This window comes from Tursiops truncatus, chromosome 6 (assembly GCF_011762595.2).
Source record: "Tursiops truncatus isolate mTurTru1 chromosome 6, mTurTru1.mat.Y, whole genome shotgun sequence".
Classification (NCBI taxonomy): Eukaryota; Metazoa; Chordata; class Mammalia; order Artiodactyla; family Delphinidae; genus Tursiops; species Tursiops truncatus.
This window is the reverse complement of record NC_047039.1, coordinates 93788246-93811173: the sequence shown is the minus strand read 5'-3', so window position 1 is coordinate 93811173 and position 22928 is coordinate 93788246. Positions and strand designations below refer to the sequence as shown.

The following is a 22928-nucleotide window of genomic DNA, read 5'->3' as shown; positions in this document are numbered from 1 at the left end:
AAGTGGAGACATCAAGAGGCAATTGGTTATATTAATCTTGAGCACAGCTGGAGTTTCAAATTGGGGTCATTGATATGTAGGTGCACATTAATTTGTAGAACTGTATGAAGTCACTGAGAGCATGAGTATAGATAGAGCAGAGAACCTAGGACAAAGCGGTAGAACACTCCAGCCATTAAAAGGCTGATATAGAAGGTGAAACCAGCTAAGAAGACAAGTGAGGTAGAAAAACCAGAAGAGTGTGGTGTTGTAGAAGTCTAAAGAAGAAAGTGTTTCAAGAAGGAAGAAGTGGTCAAAAGCATTGGTCCCTGTTAAAGTGTCAAGTAAGATGCGAATTGTGTGTTGACCATTAGCTTAATTAAATGTAGATCGTTGATGACCTTGGTAAGAGCAGTTCCACTGGAATATTGTGTATGAAAGCCTGATCAGAGTATGTTGAGAAGAGAATGGGAAGTGGGATGTGAGATGGTAGTTATAAACAACTCTTTTGAAGAATTTTGCTATGACGGTAAATAGAAAAATAGAGGTGCATTAGCTGAAGGGAGAAATGGGGTAAAGAGTTTTTTTTTTAGATGTGCGAATTAAAAAAATATATGTGTGATAAGGAAAGAGACTATAAAATGTTTGTCTGCCAATGGAAATAATCTTGGTAAAAAGAAAGAAAATGATGATGCAGGAAATAAAAAGGATAACTTAGTAAAAGAGGATAATATCAAGAGCACAATGGGAGGAGTTGGTATTAGAAGCCAGGATGGTTCTTCCACTATGATACGATAGGAAGGCAGGGTTTGTAGGTACTTATGGTAGTGAGATGTTAGAATTGGTGGTAGAAGATGAGGTCGTTCTTTTCTATTTATACTAACTTTTTGTGTGGAGGCAAGGACATAGAGAGTGGGTAGGGGGATGAGTATCAAAAATTTGAGGTGGGGGGAGTGTCAAATAGTTGTCCTGAAGAATGAGAAAGTCAGTTTTATTAAGAAGGATATTAAGATGAATTACCATTATCATCTGTCAATGTTGGATGCCCATTTAAAAGTTATGGTCAAAATCTCAAGTGAGCTTATTCAGAATGGCTGGGGTTTTTTTTTCCCAAATAATTTTCAGCTGTTCTAGTGTACATATACAAAGTGAAGAGTAGGGGGTTTCCTAAGTTGGTGTAAGGGAAAGAGAGGCAAGGGAATTAAGAGTCTTTGTGAGGGAGTGATTGTGAGACTGGCCATGGAACCTAAGCTGTATGAGAAAGGAAGTGAGGACATGAGGGAGGATGAATATATTGTAAAAATGGAAGGGTCAGTGGATTGAAGGTCTCAGTCAGGTTGGAAATAAAGTAAAGAGTAGCTTTCATCAAATGCTTCTCTAAAACTATAGAAGGAAAAAAATGAGTTAATTATTTTTCCTAATTCTTTTCCTTTTCTTCTTTTTAAAAATAATAATAACAATAACACCAAAATTTATTAGGCATTTACACCATGTCAGGCACCATTCTAAGCAATTTACATGTCTTATCACATTTAATCTTTACAACACTATGAAAAGGCCATTATTGTTCCTAATTTGTAGATAAGTAAACTGAGGTAGAAAGAGGTTAAGAGATTTCCCCAAGATCATGCAGTTAATAAAGTAGCAGTATAAGTATCTAGGCAGGGTGATTCCAGAACCTGTATTCTTAACCACTAAACTTTTATATTTTCAGTGAGGCACAGACTCAGATGTTCAGTTATTTGTTCAAGGTAACAAGAATAGTAAGAGCTAACTCTTAGGTAGAATACAGGTCCTTTGCCTCTTCACTCAGTTGCTGCTTCTGACACTAGCATATGACGTGGTTCCTCTCCTCAAGGAATGAAGGGTCTAATTTGGGAGACAAGCTATAGATACAAATAAAATTTTAAACTATGACTGTATATGATTAAGTACTGAAGTGAGTGCCACTGACAATATTATGGCCCTTCAAGGGGAATGTATCAGAGTGAGCTGGAATGGTAAATAAAGGCTTTATGAGAAGTTACATGAGCTGTTGAACAGGATTATCTGGGATGGTAGTGCTGTATAAGCAAAAGAGAGGCTGTATAAATGAGAATGCTCTGTTCAGGTGATATTGTTCTGACTGTGGTAGAGCAGGTTTTTTTAAAATTTTTTAGTGGGTGTTGTAATAATGAGAATGATTATTTAAGTATTTGGAATCTGGTATAACTTGAAAAAATTACATTTGTGAACAAATAAAGATAACACCATAATGTAAAAGGTGAATGTTTGGCTTCCTTGTATTAAGTTTAAAAGAAAATTCCAGAAGCTAACGTTTACCATTCTCCTTTCTAGTTTCAGCTGTTTCAGTTAGTGAAATGACAGAAATCTCACTCTTGGATCAATGGAAAGCAAGTCTCTTTGTGGAGGAGTTCCCTGCGAAGTATGTATCCTTAATCCCAAATTTCCCCTTTACATCTAGAAGATGAATAGTAAATTCTCCAGACAGCTAAGAGAGAAGATCCTTTCCTTTACATCCTCACAGGTTTTCTTCTTTTATCCAAAAAACAAGCCCTAGTCTGAACCACAAAGGAGGGGTTAATCGAAATGATTTACAGCCTCTTTTCTATCTTTTCCTCATTTGTCACATATTAACAGTTTTCTATGCATTTGTATTGGAAAAGAGAAATAAAGCCAAGACGGTATTATGCTTTTAACAATAAGTAAACTTTTGGTGGAAAGTGTCTATAAAAAATCCTTTATATTAAAATCAGTCTTTTTAATCCCTGTAGTAGAAATGCAGATTAAGGCTATTTTCTAACATACTTTGTCAAAATGTTATTTATTATTAGTTCACTCATTCATCAGATATTTATTGCATACTATTCTGTATGCTGGATACAGGATAAAAAATGAATAAGATACAGTCTCTACTCTCAAAGAACACAAGAAAATAGGGATAGAGATTTATAAATAAATAATTACGATAGAATGTGGGAAGTACAATGCCAGAGATAGGAACACAGAGCATAATATGAGGAAGAACATCTAACCCATTCTATGATGTTCAGGTAGACATAAAGTAGAGATTTTAGTGCAAATGTAAATAATTTACTCTGCTGCTTCACTTCATGCAAAGAGTACTGATCAGACCCAGGAAGGATTTAGTTATTGTTCAGATTTCCAGTTTTAGTAATTTAAGTTTTCCTCAGTTACTCTTGAAAGAAACAAATAACCAACTTAAATGTGTCCAGCCTCTAAATACAGAGAAGCCCAATTTACTATTTCTGTCATCTAGGAATTTGAAAATCAGATTAGGAAGATAATATATGAGCAGAAAAAAATTAACAATGTTAAGAATTAAATGATAATATAAAATGACCATCAAAAGGTCTATCACAAGGTATAAGGTCACTACAAAGTATCTATCACATGACTAAACTCTAGAGCAGGGAGGAAGCAGAAAAGTGTAGTAAAAAGAGCTCTGCACTATGAAATAAAAGATGTGGACTTGATTTGAAAAGTCAAGTAGTGACTCAACAAGTCATTTTCTCTCTCTGATCCTCACTTTCTGTATCAGTATAATGATGATGAGTCAGTGTTTCTCAAACTTTAATGTACATATGAATCGCTGAGGATCTTATTAAAAATGGAGATTCTGATTCAGTCAGTCTGTGTTGGGACCTGAGATTCTGCACTTCTAATATGCTCTTAAGTGTGCTGATGCTGCTGGTCCAGGAGCCTACTTTGAGTTACAAGATACAAGATGCTCTCTAAAATTTCTTTTCACCCTAAGAGTTAGATTGGTAGGGCTGTGCCTTTATAAGCAGGAGAGATCAGCTTCACAAAGAAGTAGGAACTGAGCTTGAGCTGGACAAAGAAGGATAAACTAAGTTGAGAGAAAGCATTTCAGGCAAAGGAAACAGCCCGTCTGAATAGAAGCAAAAATGTGCAATAATTACTCAACAAAGGCAATGATCAGGCTCAAACAAAGGATTCCTGTATGAGAGAAATGCGAGGCCCTGAAGCAATGGGCACCCCATCATAACCGACCCTCCATTTTGCAGTACCAAGATCATGTCCATGGCAAAGAAGGTGGAATCTGTGGCACCACGTAGAATAAAATTTGTATTTCTCTGCCTCCCTGTAGCCACGTGACTGAGCTTTTCCCAAAGCATATAATCAAAAGACGCTTATGCAATTTCTGAAGAATGTCCTTAAAAGGAAATGGTGTGTTTTTCTCCTCACTTTTCTCCTTTCTGATGTTATGATAGATTACAGATGTAACAATTGGTTCCAGCAACCACCTTGGAGTATACAGGATAAGAACTAAATCTAGGAATGGCAGAGTGGAACAAAAGAAGCCTCAGCCCCTGATGAATTGAAACTGTCTCACTAGCCATGACCTGCTAGCCTCGAGACTTTTTGTGTGTGTTTTAGTCATCATTAATTTCAAGTTTGTCTCATGAAGTGAAATTTAATTTTTAATAGCCTTTACTTTTTAGATCACTTTTTGGTTCACAGCAAAATTGAGCAGAAGGTTTAGAGATTTCCCACATCAAAATTTAATTTTAAATTCGGGAGCTTTGTTACCTAATGGAAATTAAGAATAAACATTCTGATCATTAGCACTACCTAGATTTCCTAAACCTTGCTTTTCCTCTCTTTCTCACCTCTGTTTCTTCCTCCTGTTTTGTTACTTCTTAATATTGATTCTAAGACCTCAGTTTTTTTACTTTTATTAATTTGTTGGTACACTGTTTTAACATATATAGGCATTTTCTGTCATGTGTCCTGAAAAACCTTATGTTCTTCAAAACTGCACACTAAAAATAACAGAGCATACAGGAAAATTAGCTTCTGTAGTCACAGCTATGCTACTTGCAACAGAGCACTAATAAAAATAATAACTATTCTAACTTGTTTTAAAAAAAGACCACCAGCATACTTGAAAAGACATGTTAAATTCCTAACAAATAAATACATATTAGGGTAAATATAGAAGTTTGAAAAAAATGAAGATACCTTAATGGGCAGGCTAAAGGAGGAGTTGAGGCTACTGAATTATGGAGACAAGGGCAAAATGCAAAAAGATCATGGAGAACCATGCAGTAAGCTTCCTAGCTTCCAGGACAGAGCTCATGGCCAACTAGAGCAAGAGGAAGAACATATAACAACATTCTCTATTCCTCTGTGGCTTGCTGCATTCAGATGAATGCAGTTGAATACAGGACATTGCACATATATTTAGTTCATGTACACCTCATAATAACTATGTGAGATGGGTATTACAATCCCAAGATTACATGTAAGAAACTAAGACTCAGATTAAGTCAATTGCCCACAGACATGTAGCTAGTCAATAGTTGGAGTGAGGATTCAAACCCTCAAACCCTAGTCTGTATGACTTCACACCCTATACTCTGGTTTGGTTTATATAACATCTTTATTGAGATAAAATTCATATCCATATAACTCCCATTTAAAATGTCCAACTCTGGGACTTCCCTAGTGGTCCAATGGTTAACACTTTGCCCTCCAATGCAGGGGGTGCAGGTTCGATCTCTGGTTGGGCAGCTAAGATCCCACATGCCTTGCAGCCAAAAAACAAAACATAAAAGAGAAGCAATATTGTAACAAATTCAATAAAGACTTAAAAAATGGTCCACATCAAAAAAATCTTTAAAATTTTTTTTAAAAATTAAAAAAATAAAGTGTCCAGCTCAGCAGTTTTTAGTATATTCACAGGGTTGTACAACCATCACTACAATCAATTCTAGAGCATTTTCATCAACACAAAAGAAATTCAGTACCTATTAGCACTTACTCCCTATTCTTTCCCCCTTACCCTGGACAAACAACCACTAGTCTTCTTTCTACCTCTCCAGATTTGCATATTCTGTACATTTCTTTTAAATGGAATCTAACTAAAATCATACACCAATCCCAGCGGGGGCTGGGGGGGCGGTGGTGGTGATTTCCCCACACCATGAAGCAATGCTCTAACACCAGCTGGGTGTCTTACAGTTCAACTCAATTCTAACACTATCAACCTGGAGATAGCATCAGATACCACAAGTTAAGGGTTTAGTTCTATAAGACTGCCCCCGCACCCCACACTTTAGATGCCGTTTGCAAGGTTATCACCTGTGCTTCTGACTGACCATCTATAGACTGGAGGTTCCAACAACTCCCTCTTTGGGTTCAATCAACTTGCTAGATAGACTCAGAATTACAGAAACATTTTACTTACTGGATTACCAGTTTACTACAAAAGGGAACAGTCAGATAAAAGAGATACATAGGTCAAGGCGTGGGGAAAGGGCATGGAGCTTCCATACTCTCTCCCATCACCCCACTTTCCCAGCACCTCCATGTGTTCACCAACCTGGAAGCTCTCTTAACCCTGTCCTTTTGGGTCTTTAGGAAGGCTTCATTACATAGGCATGATTGATTACATCACTGGTCATTGGCAGTTGATTCAACCTCCAGCCCCTCTCCCCTTCCTGGAGGTCAGAGGGGTAGAACTGAAAGTTCCAATCTTCTACTCACATGATTGTTTCTCGTGGCAACCAGTCCCCGTCCTTAGGTGCTTTCCAAAAGTCACCTTATTCACATAACCAAAGATAACTTTATCGCTCTCATCACTTAGGAAATTCCAATGGCTTTAGGAGATCTGTGCCAGAAACAGATATGAAGACCAAATATATATCTCATGTTATAAATCACAGTATCATACATACAATATATGATCTTTTGTGATTGACTTCTTTCACTTAGCATAATGTTTTTAAGTTTCATCTATTTGGTAGTATGTATCAACACTTTTTTTTTTGGCCACGTGGCATGAGGGATCTTAGTTCCCTGACCAGGGATCAAACCCTTGCCCCCTGCAGTGGAAGCGTGGAGTCCTAACTACTGGACTGCCAGGGAATTCCCAGCACTTCATTTTTTATGACCAAATAATATTCCATTTGATGGATATACCACATTTTATTTATCCATTCATCAGTTGATGGATATTTTTTCCCCTTTCTGGCTATTATGAGTAATGCTGCTATAAACATTTGTTGACTAGTTTTTGTGCAGACATATGATTTTATTTCTCTAATGGTGGAATTGCTGGATCATATGGTAACTTTGTGTTTAACTGTTTGAGGAATTGCCAGACTGTTTTCCAAGCAGCTGTATCATTTTACATTCCCACCAGCAGTATATGAAGTTACAATTTATTTACATCTTGTCAATACTTGTTATCATCTGTCTTTTTGATTATAGACATCCTGGTAGGTGGCTCATTGCATGTCATTGTAGTTTTGATTTGCATTTCCCTGATGGCTAATGATGTTGAGCATCTTTTCATGTAGTTATTGGCTTTTAGTATATCTTCCTTGCAGAAATGTCTATTCAAGTCCTTTGCCATTTTTAAATTGTGTTATGTGCCTTTTTATTATTGAGTTTTAAGAGTTCTTTATGTATTCTAGATACAAGTCCCTTATTAGATATGTGATTTGCAAATATTTTCTCCTGTGGATTATCTTTTCACTTCCTTGGTGGTATCCTTTGAAGCACAAAATTTTTAGATTCTGATGCAGTTCGATTTATCTACTTTTTCTTTTGTTATTTGTGCTTTTGGTGTCATGTCTAAGAAGCCTTTACCTAAATCAAAATCACAAGGATTTACTCCTATATTTTCTTTTAAGAGTTTGCCTGTGATATATATTTTTAAAGACATAAATCAGATCGTGAAATGTCTCAGTTATTGGTGGTTTATCCATTTCATCAGTGGTACTCAGTTCCAGTCACCCTGACCTTTCTGCTTTTCTTAGACTATGCCAACCTTGCTCCCCTATTTTAAGCCTCTGTATGGCTTACTCCCTACCATTATTCAGGTATCTGTAGCTCCTCAGAAGGCCATTTACTAACTACACTCTCTAAAATATACCTTTTGTCAACCCTCTGGCTGTTACTTGATGTTCTAATATCTTTTTATTTCACTCATAACAGTTTTTCACCACCTGACATTATGTTATTTACTTATTTATATATTTGTCTATTGTCCCATTAGCAGGTAAACTTCATGAGCGCAAGAACTTTGTTTTGTTCACCATTCCACTCCCAGTGCCTAAAGAGGTGTTAGCACATTGTAGACACTCAATAAATATTTCATTTAAGTTAAGGAATTAATGAACTGCAGTGGATGAATTTACTCAAAAAGAATGACATGGAAAGAAAGCAAAGACAATATAGACTGGAAGCCTGGGAAACATCAGCACTACAAGTTAGGCAGAGGGAGTGGCACCAATGAACAAAGAATAGATAATATTGGACAAGGAGGAGATCCAGGAAATACTGGTCTTTACAGTTCACTTATATCTAGGGAAAGAGAATTGATGGGGTTTTCTCAAAACTATAGTACCAAGGATTTTTATAAAGTACTGACTCTGTCAGTAATATTTATTTTTTTAAAAAGCAGTTATCTAAGCACTACATTTAGAAGTCTATAAAGATCCACATAGGAATCAGTGTTCTTATGAGTAATATGGACCTCGGTGAGTTGAAATATTTTTTCTTGTACCTTGTATTTTCTTAAAGAGTAAAGCAGAAACTTTAGAGATTTTTCTATATATGATTTGGGTATGACATGTTCATTATTTTTCTCTAATTGGGGAATTATATTGATTTTTGTTCTTTCAGTCTGTACAGAGAATTATTAAGGCTAAAATATTTTAGGATATCATAAAAAATGTATATCAGAACGTGTAGCTCAATTGCCAATAATATATTTATCTGTTGCAAAAATCAGTGGAAAGATCTCTTGTAAGTCCAAATACCCCAATGATATAGACAATGGCAGATATACCTGGATCAATCAGGAAACAGGCAAGGTACAGGCAGGGTGTCAAGGGAGCCAAAAAAAAAGTTCCCAGGACTAACAACAGCTGGAAGTTGTTACCACCCTAAGCTTGAAGGAGCAGTAACCAAAACAGTAAGAACTGCAGCTATGGGAGAGAGGCTGTCTGATAAAAGATATAACTGTTGGTAGAAGAATGCAGCCACTTCTCCAAACTGTGGCCCAGGAGGGAAAGATTTGGAAAGAATAATATTTCAACCTGTTTGTTTTCCCACCTTTGATCTCCTGCCAGTGCTTCCACTGGTTGAACGCAACCAGAAGACGGAGCAAGGGAGCCTAGTTGGTTCACAGAGATCAGTCTCCGAGGTTGTAGAACAGAATGTAAAAGGTTGGATAATGACATGGAAAAGCAGACATTCAATATCCAGCACAAGGGCATTTTGGCAATGCATGGCAAAGTCTAAAAATCTATGTATCTTTAACCTCATCATTTCCATTTTTAGGAACTACATTTTGAGAAAACGATTAGACAAGTGCACAAAGATATTCCTTGCATTGCTGCTCATAATAGCAAACAATTACAACAAGTTTACATTTCCAATACTAGGGAACTGGTTGAATAAATTATTATTTACCAATACAATGGGTTCTTGTTCATCCACTCAAAAATGAAATGAATGTACATTGATTGACATATAAATGTGCTCATGCTTCATTGTTTAGCAGGAGAAGAACAGGTTACAGAATACTATGTACTTGAATCCACTTTTATTTTAAAATATTCCAAAATAATTGAGAAAATACAAAATTTTAAAATTCATCTCTTGAATGGTGGAGCTATGGGTAATTTTTCTCTGGATCTGTTGGAATTTGATAATTTTCTACAGTGAACATATACTACTTGTTAATAAAGATGTTTTAAAATAGGACATACACAAAATCAGTAATTTTCTAATGTCACAGGAAAACAGTTACAGGAATGATGACCGAGCTTAGCTGTGAATTTGAGGAAATTGTTCCAAGTTCAAACCCAGACTCCCAAACTGAAGTAGAAGAAGCCAGCTTATATAACCATAAGGACTACAATGAATTCTTTACACTTGTCAACTGCTTAGAAGAATGTCCATTACTTCAAGCACAGAAGCAAGGTAAAACATTTGTTATTTCCATTGTTATAAAACATTTCTTACTAATATACAAATTTTCATTTCGGTGATTTTTTCTTTTATCGGATTTTTAAATTTTTTATTTTGCTAAGGGTATTCACCCACAAAATTGTAATTCTGAGTTTCACATTAGTGAATATTTTCTTTCATATTAATCCCCTTTTTGTAAATGTAGTTGTTTTTGGAGTTTAAGTGTGCTGAGCTTGAGAATAGCCTCAGAGGTTTGATTATAGGTTGCTCACAACATATTGCTATAACGATATTAGCATCTATGTACAGATCTGATGACACAGCAGTCTGGTGTAACATTAAAGTAGTAGATTATTAAGTGAGAGTTATATTTTATTTCCCCAAATATGCTAAACATTTTCAATCTTACCTAATTTATATGAAACCATAATTCAAAGTGGAGATAGAAAAGTTGCAGAATTAGGTCAAGAAATTCACTCTGTTTTTACAAATTTACAGTAAGTAATAATTAAAGATACATTTTATCCAAACTATATGCCAAATCTCTCATCTTACTAAAGGGTGATAAATTTTTCCAACTGTGTAAAAACTTGCTGAGAACTACCTTTCTTGTATGTATAACAACCTATTCCCTTTTTATATTGAAAAACTTATGTCTCCATTATATAATTGCTACTATCATTTAAGATATGCTTTAGCTTGAACATGAAAAATAATTTGGTTCTTTTAGTATTGTTTTTATGTAGATACATAAATGGTGTATAAAATTTTTAGTGTTGGCAAATATGTGTGTGATACAGAGAGAGTTAAATCCCTCTTATAGTTTGAGAAGATAGAGATTGCATTAAAGACTAAACTTGAGAGCATGCTATAATAGGAAGAGCCTGAATTTGGAGTCAGAAGATTTGATCATAGTCTAAATCTACTCTTAAAAAGTGGTACAATTTTGACAGTTATTAAAAAGTTTATGGTTTTCAATTTTCTTCTATAATTTCTTTCTTTTAGTTCATTCTTTTAATTTCTTATAAACAATTTTGTGGGGATCAAATTATATATACATACATGTAAAGATATGATTTGTAAAAAATAACAGGCTACCCAACCACAGCTGTTATTATATTAATGTGTCAAGCTAGAAGCATCTATTGGCAAATTTCATAATATCTGTCATCAGCTAGAACCAGAAGCTTCTTTAACTATTATACACTGAATGAAAATATGCTTGAGTTTCCCAAATACATATGAATTGTCCATATCGTATATCTCCTTAAGGGTCCTGTGTCATTTGACGTCACTTAATAAATTTAAATTTACAATTCCATTTATTTTCCTTGCAGTTATATTGATTGCTACCAGATTTATAGATACTTTGGTCTCACTGTCTAAATTTAAAGGAATGTATTATACTTTGAGATTCAATTGATACTGTAAATTTGCTCTGTCTTATAAGAAATATAGTTATTACTAAATTATAAGTTAATTCCAAACATATTTCTTTAAGACATAAAAACAGTGGGTATTTTTTTTATTATTTGTTGGTTTGTTCATATGTACTAATTTTTCTATAATATTCACATATTATTTGTCAATAAATGTAACCATTTTTATGAATATCCCTTTAGACATCCCAGGAATATATAAATAAATACAAATTTTTAATTTTTAAAAATAATACATGTACATAGTTTAGAGAGTCAAATAGTTATTCAATGTTTATAATAAAAAGCAGCAGCCCCCTAGCTTCATCAACCACCCACATGTATTTTAGCTTTATAGAGGTATAACTGACAAATAAAATTGTAATGTATTTAAAGTGTACAATGTAATGATTTGATATATGTATACATTATGAGAGGATTCCCACCATCAAGTTAATTAACACATCCATCACCTCACATATTTACCTTATTTTTTCTTCTCTTTTTTTTTTGGTGGGAACACTTCAGTTCTACTCTCTTAGCAAATTTAAACGCTACAGTATTATCACCTATAATCACCATGTTATACATTAGATCCTCAGACCTTATTTACTTATAACTGCAAGTGTGTACCCTTTACCAACCTCTCTCTATTTCCCCCACACCCCAGTTCCAGACCCTGGCAACCACCATTCTACTCTCTGTTTCCATGAGTTTGGCTTTTTATTTTTTAATTAAAAAATTTTTTTAGATTCTGTATATAAGTGATACCATGTGGTAGTTTTGGTTGTTCTCTAACTTATTTCACTTAGCATAATGCCCTCCAGTTTCATTCATGTTGCAAATGGAAGGATTTCCTTTTTCAAGGCTGAACAGTATTCCCTGTGTGTGTGCGTGTGTGTGTGTGTGTGTGTGTGTGTGTGTGTGTGTGTGTATCACATTTTCTTTACCCATTCATCTCTCAACAGACACTTAGGTTGTTGGCTATTGTGAATAATGCTGCAGTGAACGTGGGAAGACTCTCTTTGAGATAGTGATTTCATTAGACATCTGTTTCTCCCTTTACGACATTTATATCTTTTGTGGTATTACTATGCTGGCTAGGATCTCCAGTACATTGTTCAATAGAAGCAATAATAGTTGCCATCCTTGTCTTGTTTGGATAGTAAAGGAAACACTTTGTTTCACCATTAAAAATGATATAAATATTATTTCAATGTTTACATCATTTTCAACGGCGAAACGTTAGAAAAACTTACATACTTTATTGAGTTGAGGAAGCTTCTTCTATTCCGAGTTTGCTAAGCTTTTGATCATGAATGAGGACTGAATTTTATCAGTCCTCATTCATTTAAAATTTTATTAATGAATTTTATGTTTTCCTACATCTTAAGTATATAGAATGTCCCTTTACTAAAAACTTATAATTCTATAATCTAAACAAAATTGTTTTACTATTGTGATCTTATTGTATATGCCTTATAGTATTTTTAAATGTTAACAGTATTTTGGAAACATTTCACCATATATTTAAGTTTTCTTCCAAATCATGGCTTTTAATGACTGCAGCTTTTAATCTTATTCATGTATTATAGATTTCCCAATTAATGTTGTTTTTAATTTAAAGTACGTTCCTAAATGTATTGTTGACCTGAAATAAATAGATTGCCAGATATTTCTCCTGCAAAGATGGGTTTATTTGGGATCAGCAGAGAATTACAATTCCAGGTCTGCAACCATGGTGAGCCACATGTAAGTCCTTGCCCAGCAACAGGGGAACTCTTTTATAGATGGGAAAAGGAAGTTGGGAGGGCTATAGTAAACAAAGAGTCTATGGCTTTTCATTGGCTGAGTCCTTGCCAGGAAAAAAGAGGCGTCTTCCTTCTGTTGGGCTCTGCTATGATAGCAGAGCATGAGAGCTTCCCCTGATCATCTCCCAATTCTATTTAATGAGGTTTCTGTTTCTTAATTTTTTGCATTGTTTCCACTTCCAATTATTTCCTTAGAGTGAATTTCTGGAAATGAAATTATTGATGTAAGCATTTTTTGGCTATACATCCACTAGCATGGTATGAGAATACCCTATTCATGCCAGCCTTATCATCATTACTATTGATGTTGTAATACATTTATCCAATGTGATGGGCAAAAAATTATATTTTTACTTGCATTTTTAAAATTACTGGTGTTTAGTGTTCATTTGCATATTTTTATGTTGTGAGATGATTCTCTTGTCTCTTTTTCTATTCTTATATTTTATCTTTATGTATCAAAGATATCAATAACCCCAAATATATTTAATTTGAACCTAACCAGTCCTGTCAGTGTTTCCTTTATGATTTCTTTCATTGTTTTTAATACTGAGAAAATTCTTCCTTGGATTAAATAAATATTTATTCATATTTTGTTTGAGGTTTTCTTCAAGATTTTAGCATATGTTTAAAAGTAAAAATAAAAAAATTTTTTCCTAAATGTTTTGGCAGTTTTCCCAATATTGTTTATGGAATACTCTTTCCTTTCCCCACTGATTAGAAATACCACTTACATCATATGCCAAATCCTCATCCACATTACTGTTCGTTTCTGGATTTTCTATTATGTTCTATTGATTTACCTATTACTGTGTCAGTATCATACAGTTTTAACTATTTAATACACTAGTGTAACATGTATTAATAGTCTCCTCATTTTTTTCCTACTCTCACGTCTATATTCTTCCAGACTTACTTTGTAATCAGTTTTCCAAGTTCCAAGACAGACCACTTGAGATATCGAAATGTTATTGGTACCTTTTAGAATTTTTACCATAGTTAGTCTTTTTAGCCAGGAAAACGGTTTATCTTGCCTTTTCTTCAAGTTTATTGATTGATTGATTGATTGATAATGCTCCTCACTAACATTTTATGGTTTCCTCCATATACTTTCTGCACATTTTTGTTATGTTTATTCCTCAATATTTGCATATTTGTGGCCGTCATGAACGAGTTTTTCCGTTAATTTTTGACTAGGTTTATATATATATATTTGAAAACCATTGATTTTATAATTTTTTATCAGACACTTTAGTGAACTCAGTTGTTTCATTTCGTTATCTTGGGTTTTCTAAGTAGACAAAAGTATCTTCTGCAAAGAATAACCCTATCTTCTTTCCTGTCAGTAGACCTCTTTCCTTCTGCTTTTTTTCATAGTTAACTAGCCAAAATTTTGTTTCCTCATGACAATTTAACACTCCTCTACAATAGAGGAAAACAGTCTCCTCATATCTGTGTTGGTACATATACTAGTGGTAATAAGGTAAGAAATCCAGGGTATGCTGGATTTCGTAGAATATAAGGAAGTAACACCCCTAGTAAAACCTTTGATAGTTATAAAGAACATTAGTTGTGGTGTGATGCTGCCCTCAAGTGGCTCCAACAGAAAAAGGTGGTTACAATGTTCATTGCAGCACTATTTACAATAGCCAGGACATGGAAGCAAGCTAAGTGTCCATCGACAGATGAATGGATAAAGATGTGGCACATATATACAGTGGAATATTACTCAGCCATAAAGAGAAATTGAGTCATTTGTAGTGAGGTGGATGGACCTAGAGTCTGTCATACAGAGTGAAATAAGTCAGAAAGAGAAAAACAAATACCATATGCTAACACATACATATGGAATCTAAAAAGAAAAAAAATGGTTCTGAAGAACCTAGGAGCAGGGCAAGAATAAAGACGCAGACGTAGAGGACGGACTTGAGGACACGGGGAGGGGGAAGGGTAAGCTGGGACAAAGTGAGAGAGTGGCATGTACATATATACACTACCAAATGTAAAATAGATAGCTAGTGGGAAGCAGCCACATAGCACAGGGAGATCAGCTCGGTGCTTTGTGTCTACCTAGAGGAGTAGGAAAGGGAGGGTGGGAGGGAGACACAAGAGGGAGGGGATATGGGGATATATGTATACGTATAGCTGATTCACTTTGTGATACAGCAGAAACTAACACACAGTTGTAAAGCAATTATACTCCAATAAAGATGTTAAAAAAAAAAAAAGGTGGTTAGAAAACAAGACCTCATAACTGATATGAGGCATCCTCATGGACTCCCAGAAATACCAGGATGAGCCTGTAGGAAGGAAAGACGGCTAGAGGGGCTGTGTTTGAAAGTGGAAGGTGGAGATGGGGATATAAATGAATGCTGTTTGGGTTTTTACTGTTAACATGACTTCATTAGTACTTACGGAATGGATTTACGAACAAACCGTCTTTAAATCGTCTCAGCTAAACCCTGCTTAGACATGGACCTGATTTTGGCTAGCTTTCTGCTGTGTATCATGCGTGGGAAGCTCTTGGCCACAGGATTGTCAAGAACTTAACAGGTTCCAATAAACAGATGAACAATCTCTTAGGAGGCTAGCTTACACAACAAGTTCTCTTTTGGTATTTTAAGTTAGCACTAGGCAAAGAGATGGTCCCTGCCTCTCTACTCTACACCACATATTTATTAAGCACATGTATACCAGTGATGTAACTGGTCATGGGAGACATCACTTCATGCTATCCTTCTCTCATACCATTCTAAAATTACTTAACTGAAAGGCCACTGCCCAAAACAAGAGACCATTGCTTCCCCTTCAAGGTGGCTTTCGCTTTGGGGAGCTTGGTTTTCTGAGTAGTTCCTCATCTGAGTTTATATTTTCCTCTTTCTTTTTCCACTCAGAGATTATTGAGGAATGGGAGTAGGTTTTATGTTCTCTCCTGGGCCTAGAAACTGCTAAAGCACTGACACTGTTAGCTAAGATTCTAAAGTGGCCCAAACATGATAGGGTGGGGATAGAGAGGAGAAAGCTTTTCCAACAATTAACTGTTAGCAGTTGTGTTTCCTAATATGCAAGCTGTGTCACACTTCTCTAGTAGATACTTCACTACACAGCTTCCATTGTAATTAATTTTATAACAAACATGTTTGAACAACCTTAGCGTGCTAGAATCAGAGTTGGCCTCATTTATAGGCTTTTTAGACCATCTCCATTCCCTACATGTCAGTCTCTGGGGATGAATTGGAGACCTTAAGAGATAAAATCTTACAGAGAAGAAAACACTAGGGTCAGCAGAAGTCAAATGCTTTTATTTCTTTACAATCTTGCTGAGGCTAACCCTGGGTATTTTGAGGCATAAGACCACAAGATGTTTTCCTCCATTGATTACATTAATTTTGTTGGAAAAAAATATGAGCCTTTACAACTCTTTCAGGACATTTGGTTACTACTCAGTGTACTAAATAATGTTACATTTTATTGAGCTTCTACCTGTGTACCAGTACTATGCTACATGATTTATTTGCACGGTACAGTGAGGAACTAGAGAATTTAAAATGTGTTTGACTATTATGTATAAAATAAGCTATAACAATATATTATACAACACAGGGAATATAGCCAATATTTTATAATAACTATAGAGTATAATCTTTAAAAATTATGAACCACTATATTGTACACCTGTAACTTATATAATATTGTACATCATCTATACTTTAAATAAATAAATAAATAAATTTTTAAAATGCGTTTGAAAACCCCGACTGTATCAATGGCTGACTACAGTAACTATCTAGATCCTTTTGTATAACTTTTAGATTTCTTCTTCTTCCTTTATATTTCTTATTTATTTTCAGATTTGTATATTGATGATGAAGAAATAATTTTTGTAAATAATTTGATGACCTATAGAAGTCAGCTACCAACTTCGCATACTCTGTTGAGTAGGCTAAAACTATTTTTGGTAAAGGATCCCCTGTTGGATTTCAAAGGACAGATGTTCACAGAAGCTGATTTTTTCAGGTACTTAGTTGCCCAGTGTTGTGAATATTTTTAAGAGAAGAAAATATTCTTTGTATGCTCACAAGTCTAGATGTTATCAATCATAGTATTTTATCATTGTTTACCTCAACTCTAATTTTAATCACTATGTATTTTGATTAACTACATTTGGTATGTACCTTGCTTTTAGTAAACACTAATTTAATGTTTTATTTTTTTGTTAAGGGAGTGTTTCTCTTTTCAAGGAGATATGAAAGGTTTTGTGGAAGATTTTTACATGGATAAAGAGAACTTTTGTCAGGAGAAGCTAGAAGATACAGTAGGTTTAAATGAAGCTGTAATATTTGCTTTCAGTAATTTTTAAATAAAAGTTAGTAAATCACACTTTTACAAGATGTAGTAATATACATTGGCCATTTACTATTGTCAAGTTAAAAAGACTTGATAACGGATTGAGCGTGTATCAATTAAAGAGTCAAATTTACTTCAGAGACAGTGGTCTAAACCTTGGCTACACATTGGAAGTACTTGATAAATTTTAATAAAAGTCTGAAGCCTGGATCCTACTCAGATATATTCTGATTTAATTGGTCTGGTGTACAGCCCAGATATAGGGAATTGTTTTGTAATTTTAATCAATATACCTGGTATGGGACATTAAGTGGTCATATATATATTGGTCTTAAGGCATTTAAAGGTTTTTTTTTTCTTTTTACTAAAAACTTTAACACACATGGTAAAAAAATTAATTCACCTATTAGCCCCTTTTCTCCAGTCTCCCTCTTCCTCCCCTGTTAATTCTGAGAGTTATGCACATACAGTCTCACTTGTTGAAGAATCCAGTTCTGTAGGAATGAAAGAGAAATAAATTCTGTGGAATGCAGTAAAGATCCATTCCATTTCATCTGCTCTTTTTACTTCTCCATTCACCAGCTCTCATTTGCTGCAGTGATTGTTTTTAATTTAGAATTTTGAAAATTTGTTATTAACATGAAAGAAGATACTTCTGCATCTAGGGATATTGTATGTCACTAATGTAATCGGTGGCCATGAAGGATATTACTCAGAGAGAACATTGCTTGTAATATATTTTTTTGGCTGCTACACTTACTTTTTTTTTTTTTTTTTTTTTCTTTTTTTTTGCGGTACGCGGGCCTCCCACCGCTGTGGCCTCTCCCGTTGCAGAGCACAGGCTCCGGATGCGCAGGCTCAGCGGCCACGGCTCACGGGCCCAGCCGCTCCACGGCATGTGGGATCCTCCCAGACCGGGGCACGAACCCGCGTCCCCTGCATCGGCAGGCGGACGCCCAACCACTGCGCCACCAGGGAAGCCCTACACTTACTTTTTAAATAAAATGTATGCAGAGCATTAAAGTTTTTGAGTGTGGGTTTAGTTTAAAATTTGGTACACCAATTAAGCAAATGTATCTATTTATGAACTCAGAAATATTTATTTGGAAAACCTCACTAAAAACTAGTTTTACCTATATGTTATTTCAGGCATCAGTTTTTCCTGAGTGTGAATTCTTAATATCTGCAAGCCTCAAACAAGAAGTTGATATTCCATCACTCTCAGAACTGAAGGAGTCATTAAACTTAATGCCAGAAATGATAAATTATGTAGATGAAAATGAAAAGCTTTTCAGAAGAGGTGAGAGTTAAATTTAAAATCTATTACTTGTTAGAACTACTTAATAATGTTTGTTATAAAAATTCTTGTTCATTAAACTTTTTTCTGAACCTTCAGATTTTTTAAGTGTCCCGTAAATTTGCACAACGAAATCTCAAAATTATTATTGATAAGACACTTTTCTCATTGTCTCCTCTTTATACACTTGCAAGCTTAAAATGTCTCTGAAATTAATTTAACATTTCAAAATAATTATAAAAATAGAGCTAAAACACGTATGACTGTATTAATTTTTTTGAGTTATTTTCTTATACATAGTGACAAAGCACTAACAACTTCTATGCTGACTTTAGAAGCTCAGAGTAAGGTTATGATTCATGGAATCAGATGACTGGGAGAGTCATAACCTAGAATTTAGATGGTTTCTTCCCGGTTAAACTAGTAAATATTGTCGAAGTCTTTTAATATAATTTGAGCCCAAATGTTTAACTGTCCTCTCATACATTCCAGTTGAAATAATCGAAGATAAATAACATTAGGGAGGAGTGAAGGGGGATTTGTGATATCCATTGAGAATAGGGATGCTTGCCATCAACAGACTTGAAGGAATTCTTGCAGACAAGAGTAAATCAGGGGATTACTGATGAGCCTACAAGTCAAGCAAGGTAATGAAAAGCCAACCTAAGTAAATAGATCAAATTTATACCAGAACTTGAAAGTCTAGCAGAGCTCAAAACTGCAGGTGGCCCATGGGCTTGTTAGAAGGACACAAATCTATGCATGGTAATGGAAAAGGACAGGTGAATGTACTGAATGACTGTGGTGCTACACTCCCTGCCTTCACTTGGCCCTGATCGTGTACTAAATGACTCCTCAGAATCATTGCCACTGAAGAATGAACAAGACTACAGAAAAACTAATATCATAGTACTTTTGCTGGTAGTAGGCTTTTTCCTTTTTTTTTTTTTCCCCCAGATCTTACTATCAAGCATGGAATTTACATTGAGGATATAAAATGCAGCTCCACAGAAATTTTGGCCATTCAAAGTCAATGTGAATCAGAGTACAAGGAACCAGGTAGAAATTTTGAATAAATCATGGAGCTTATCAGGGGATACCTATATATGATGTAAAAGTACAATACATTCACATATAAAGTCTACTATGAGACAGTTTTCATGTTTAAAATTTGATTATTGCAAAAAGCCAAGTTGTTCTTTTATCTACCCCTTTACATTTGTTACTATCATTAACATCCTAGCATCAAAAGAGGAGATTTACAAAGATTGAGGAAGAGGAATGGAGGAAATAGCATTAATATTACAAATAGAAATCTTGTAATTTTATAGCTCAGTTAAAAAGAACTTTATATTTTACCTCAGTATTAGCAGTCTTGCTGACCCTTGTTATACTTTTGTAAATTTAACTTTTTAATCCCCAAAGCAATCCCATCATTATTGTTACTATCACTATCCTACCAAATTTGGAATCTCAGAATCATCTCTTGTTCCAGTGTAATGCCAGATTGTATTGCTCCCTAACTATGTTGATGATGCTGTTATTTAGTTACATTTATATCTGATCATGTTAATCATCTATTTGGAAGTATACTGCTTTATTTATGAAAGTGACAGAAACACACTGACTACTTATGATAAATGAGGATTAGTTTTTCAAGCCCACCCCATAAAAGATATAACTCTGTGCTAGGCCACCTAGACTCCATACTTTGTAAGGTGAAAAATTACTGTCTATTAATACTATTTGTTTAACATCACCAGTATTTAGTATGGAGATAAAAATAGTACTACCTCTTAAGTATTGACAACATAAGTTGTCAGAATTGAAAACATTATTACACATAAAGTCTTAGAATTTATCTTATATAGTAAACAATAAAGTTTAGTTGCCAATGTATTTTTTAAAAATCACTAGTATATAGTTGAGACACCATGTGGTATATGTGTAATCCTTTATATAGATGGAAATTTAAAACTGTTATTTTGTGTTTCAAACAACCCAAATTTCTTTTGATTGAAAATTTCTGTTGTAACACAATGATCAAACATAATAGTTGCTTACAAAAAATTATGAATTATACATAATTTTATTCAATGTTTATGTAACATGATTTTTTAAATTTTTATATATTCTAGTAGAGTTAGAAATGCCATTAACTCATCTACACCTAACAAACCAACATTCTTCAGTGAATTCATTATGTGCAGAACTTCAGAAATTTCCATCTTCTCCTGCTTGTAAAATGTAAGTAAAGATTAAATCTAGAACTCAAATTGCAATTCAGAAGAAGCAATCTTTAATTAAATCTCTCCATGTAAAGTCAATTTCCCAGATAGCTCTGTGAAAAAAAATGTAAGAGATTAAATGGTGTTCATAGTAAGCAACTGAAGGGAATATATGAATATATATGTACATAATTGTTTTTATATGCATAGAATATCTTTAGAAGGGCACACAAAAATCAGGTACTGTTGGTTGAGCCCAGAAGGAAACTGGGTAACCTGGCAATATAGGAGGTAGTAAGTGATCAAGCTAGGCTCTTTTATACTTTTAGTATTTCAAATGTGAATATATTACCATTAAATATAAACAACTTAAAAATTTTAATTTTAAATTTAAAATTTAAACAATCTGCTTAGAACATTGCCAGTGGATGCTTACCAATGACACTGCCTCTATTGTCACTCACTACCATGAAATACAGTGTAGCAGTATGTTGGTTTGTTAGGGCTGCCGTAACAAATACCATAGACTGGCTGGCTTAAACAACAGAAACTTATTTCTTCACAGTCTAGAGGCTGGAAGTCCAAGATCAAGGTATCAGCAGGATTGGATTCTTTCTGAGGCCTCTCTCCTTGGCTTGTAGATAGCTGTCTTCTCCCTTTGTCTTTTTTTTTTTTTAAACTTGCTTTTTAATTTATTTATTTATTTATTTTTGGCTGTGTTGGGTCTTCGTTTCTGTGCGAGGGCTTTCTCTAGGCTGCAGCAAGCAGGGGCCACTCTTCATTGTGGTGCGCGGGCCTCTCACTATCGCGGCTTCTCTTGTGGAGCACGGGCTCTAGGCGCACAGGCTTCAGTAGTTGTGGCGCACGGGCTTAGTTGCTCCGTGGCATGTGGGATCTGCCCGGACCAGGGCTTGAACCCGTATCCCCTTCATTGGCAGGCAGATTCTCAACCACTGCGCCACCAGGGAAGCCCCTCCCTTTGTCTTCATGTGGTCTTTCCTCCATGCACATCTATGTCCTAATCCCCTCTTCTTAAAAGGATACCAGTTATTTGGATTAGAGCCCACCCTAATCACCCCGTTTTAACTTAATTACCTCTTTAAAGGCCCTAGCTCCAAATACAGTCATTCTAAGGTACAGAGATTTAGGGCTTCAACATATGAATTTTGGGGAGGACAAATTCAGCCCATAATGAGTAGTGAAGAGCCCTGAACTAGAGCCAGATTGCCTGGCTGTATCATTAACTAGCTCTGTGATCTTCATTGCCCTGTGCCTCAGTTTCCTTACCTGTAATATTGGGATAATAATTGTACATACCTCATAGGGTTATTTTGGGGTCTTCCAAAAGATTTGTCATACCTCTCTGACCAGGAAGAGCCAAGGGTAACAGAGCAGTGTGTTCAGTGGTTGAACAATAGATTTGGCTTTCAACTTACTTCCCTAGGAGTACCAGAGATCACATCCCCTCTCTAACAGAGGACATCCACTGACCTTCTTTACCTGTCTCAATGTGGTACTGGTGTTGGGGAAATCAGATACGTAGAACCAAATACTGAGCCACAAATCTGTTCAGTACAGCCCAGGATGGTCTGTAATCTTCTCAGAATTTATACTGCAGGGTTGGATCATTGTATTCTAGTTTGAGCCAAAATTGCATAGCTTAATAGCCCAGCATCTTTGTCCTCTGAGTCTGAGATAGCTTTGACTGCTATCTTATACCATACAGCATACCTGTAATTTAATGTTTTTTATGTTAGATTAGTCTGCCATCCTGGAATAAAGTCACCTCATTCCCCTACTTCTTATGCTAGTTACACAACTAAGAACATAACCAGTGCAACCCCCTTCTTCCCCACTGTAATCCTGGAACTTAGTA

The 22928-nt window shown here is 35.1% G+C and overlaps 1 protein-coding gene across 1 annotated transcript in view; it reads left to right on the top strand.

Moving 5' to 3' along the window:
• Positions 1–22928, top strand: part of SHOC1 (shortage in chiasmata 1) — an 88885-nt gene that overhangs the window by 4041 nt on the left and 61916 nt on the right. Inside the window, exons 3-9 of the mRNA XM_019946352.3 lie at positions 2317–2404; positions 9779–9963; positions 17032–17197; positions 17402–17513; positions 18677–18827; positions 19782–19883; positions 20963–21071. Coding sequence (XP_019801911.2) covers positions 2317–2404; positions 9779–9963; positions 17032–17197; positions 17402–17513; positions 18677–18827; positions 19782–19883; positions 20963–21071 — 913 coding nt within the window. The remainder of the gene's footprint in view (positions 1–2316; positions 2405–9778; positions 9964–17031; positions 17198–17401; positions 17514–18676; positions 18828–19781; positions 19884–20962; positions 21072–22928) is intronic.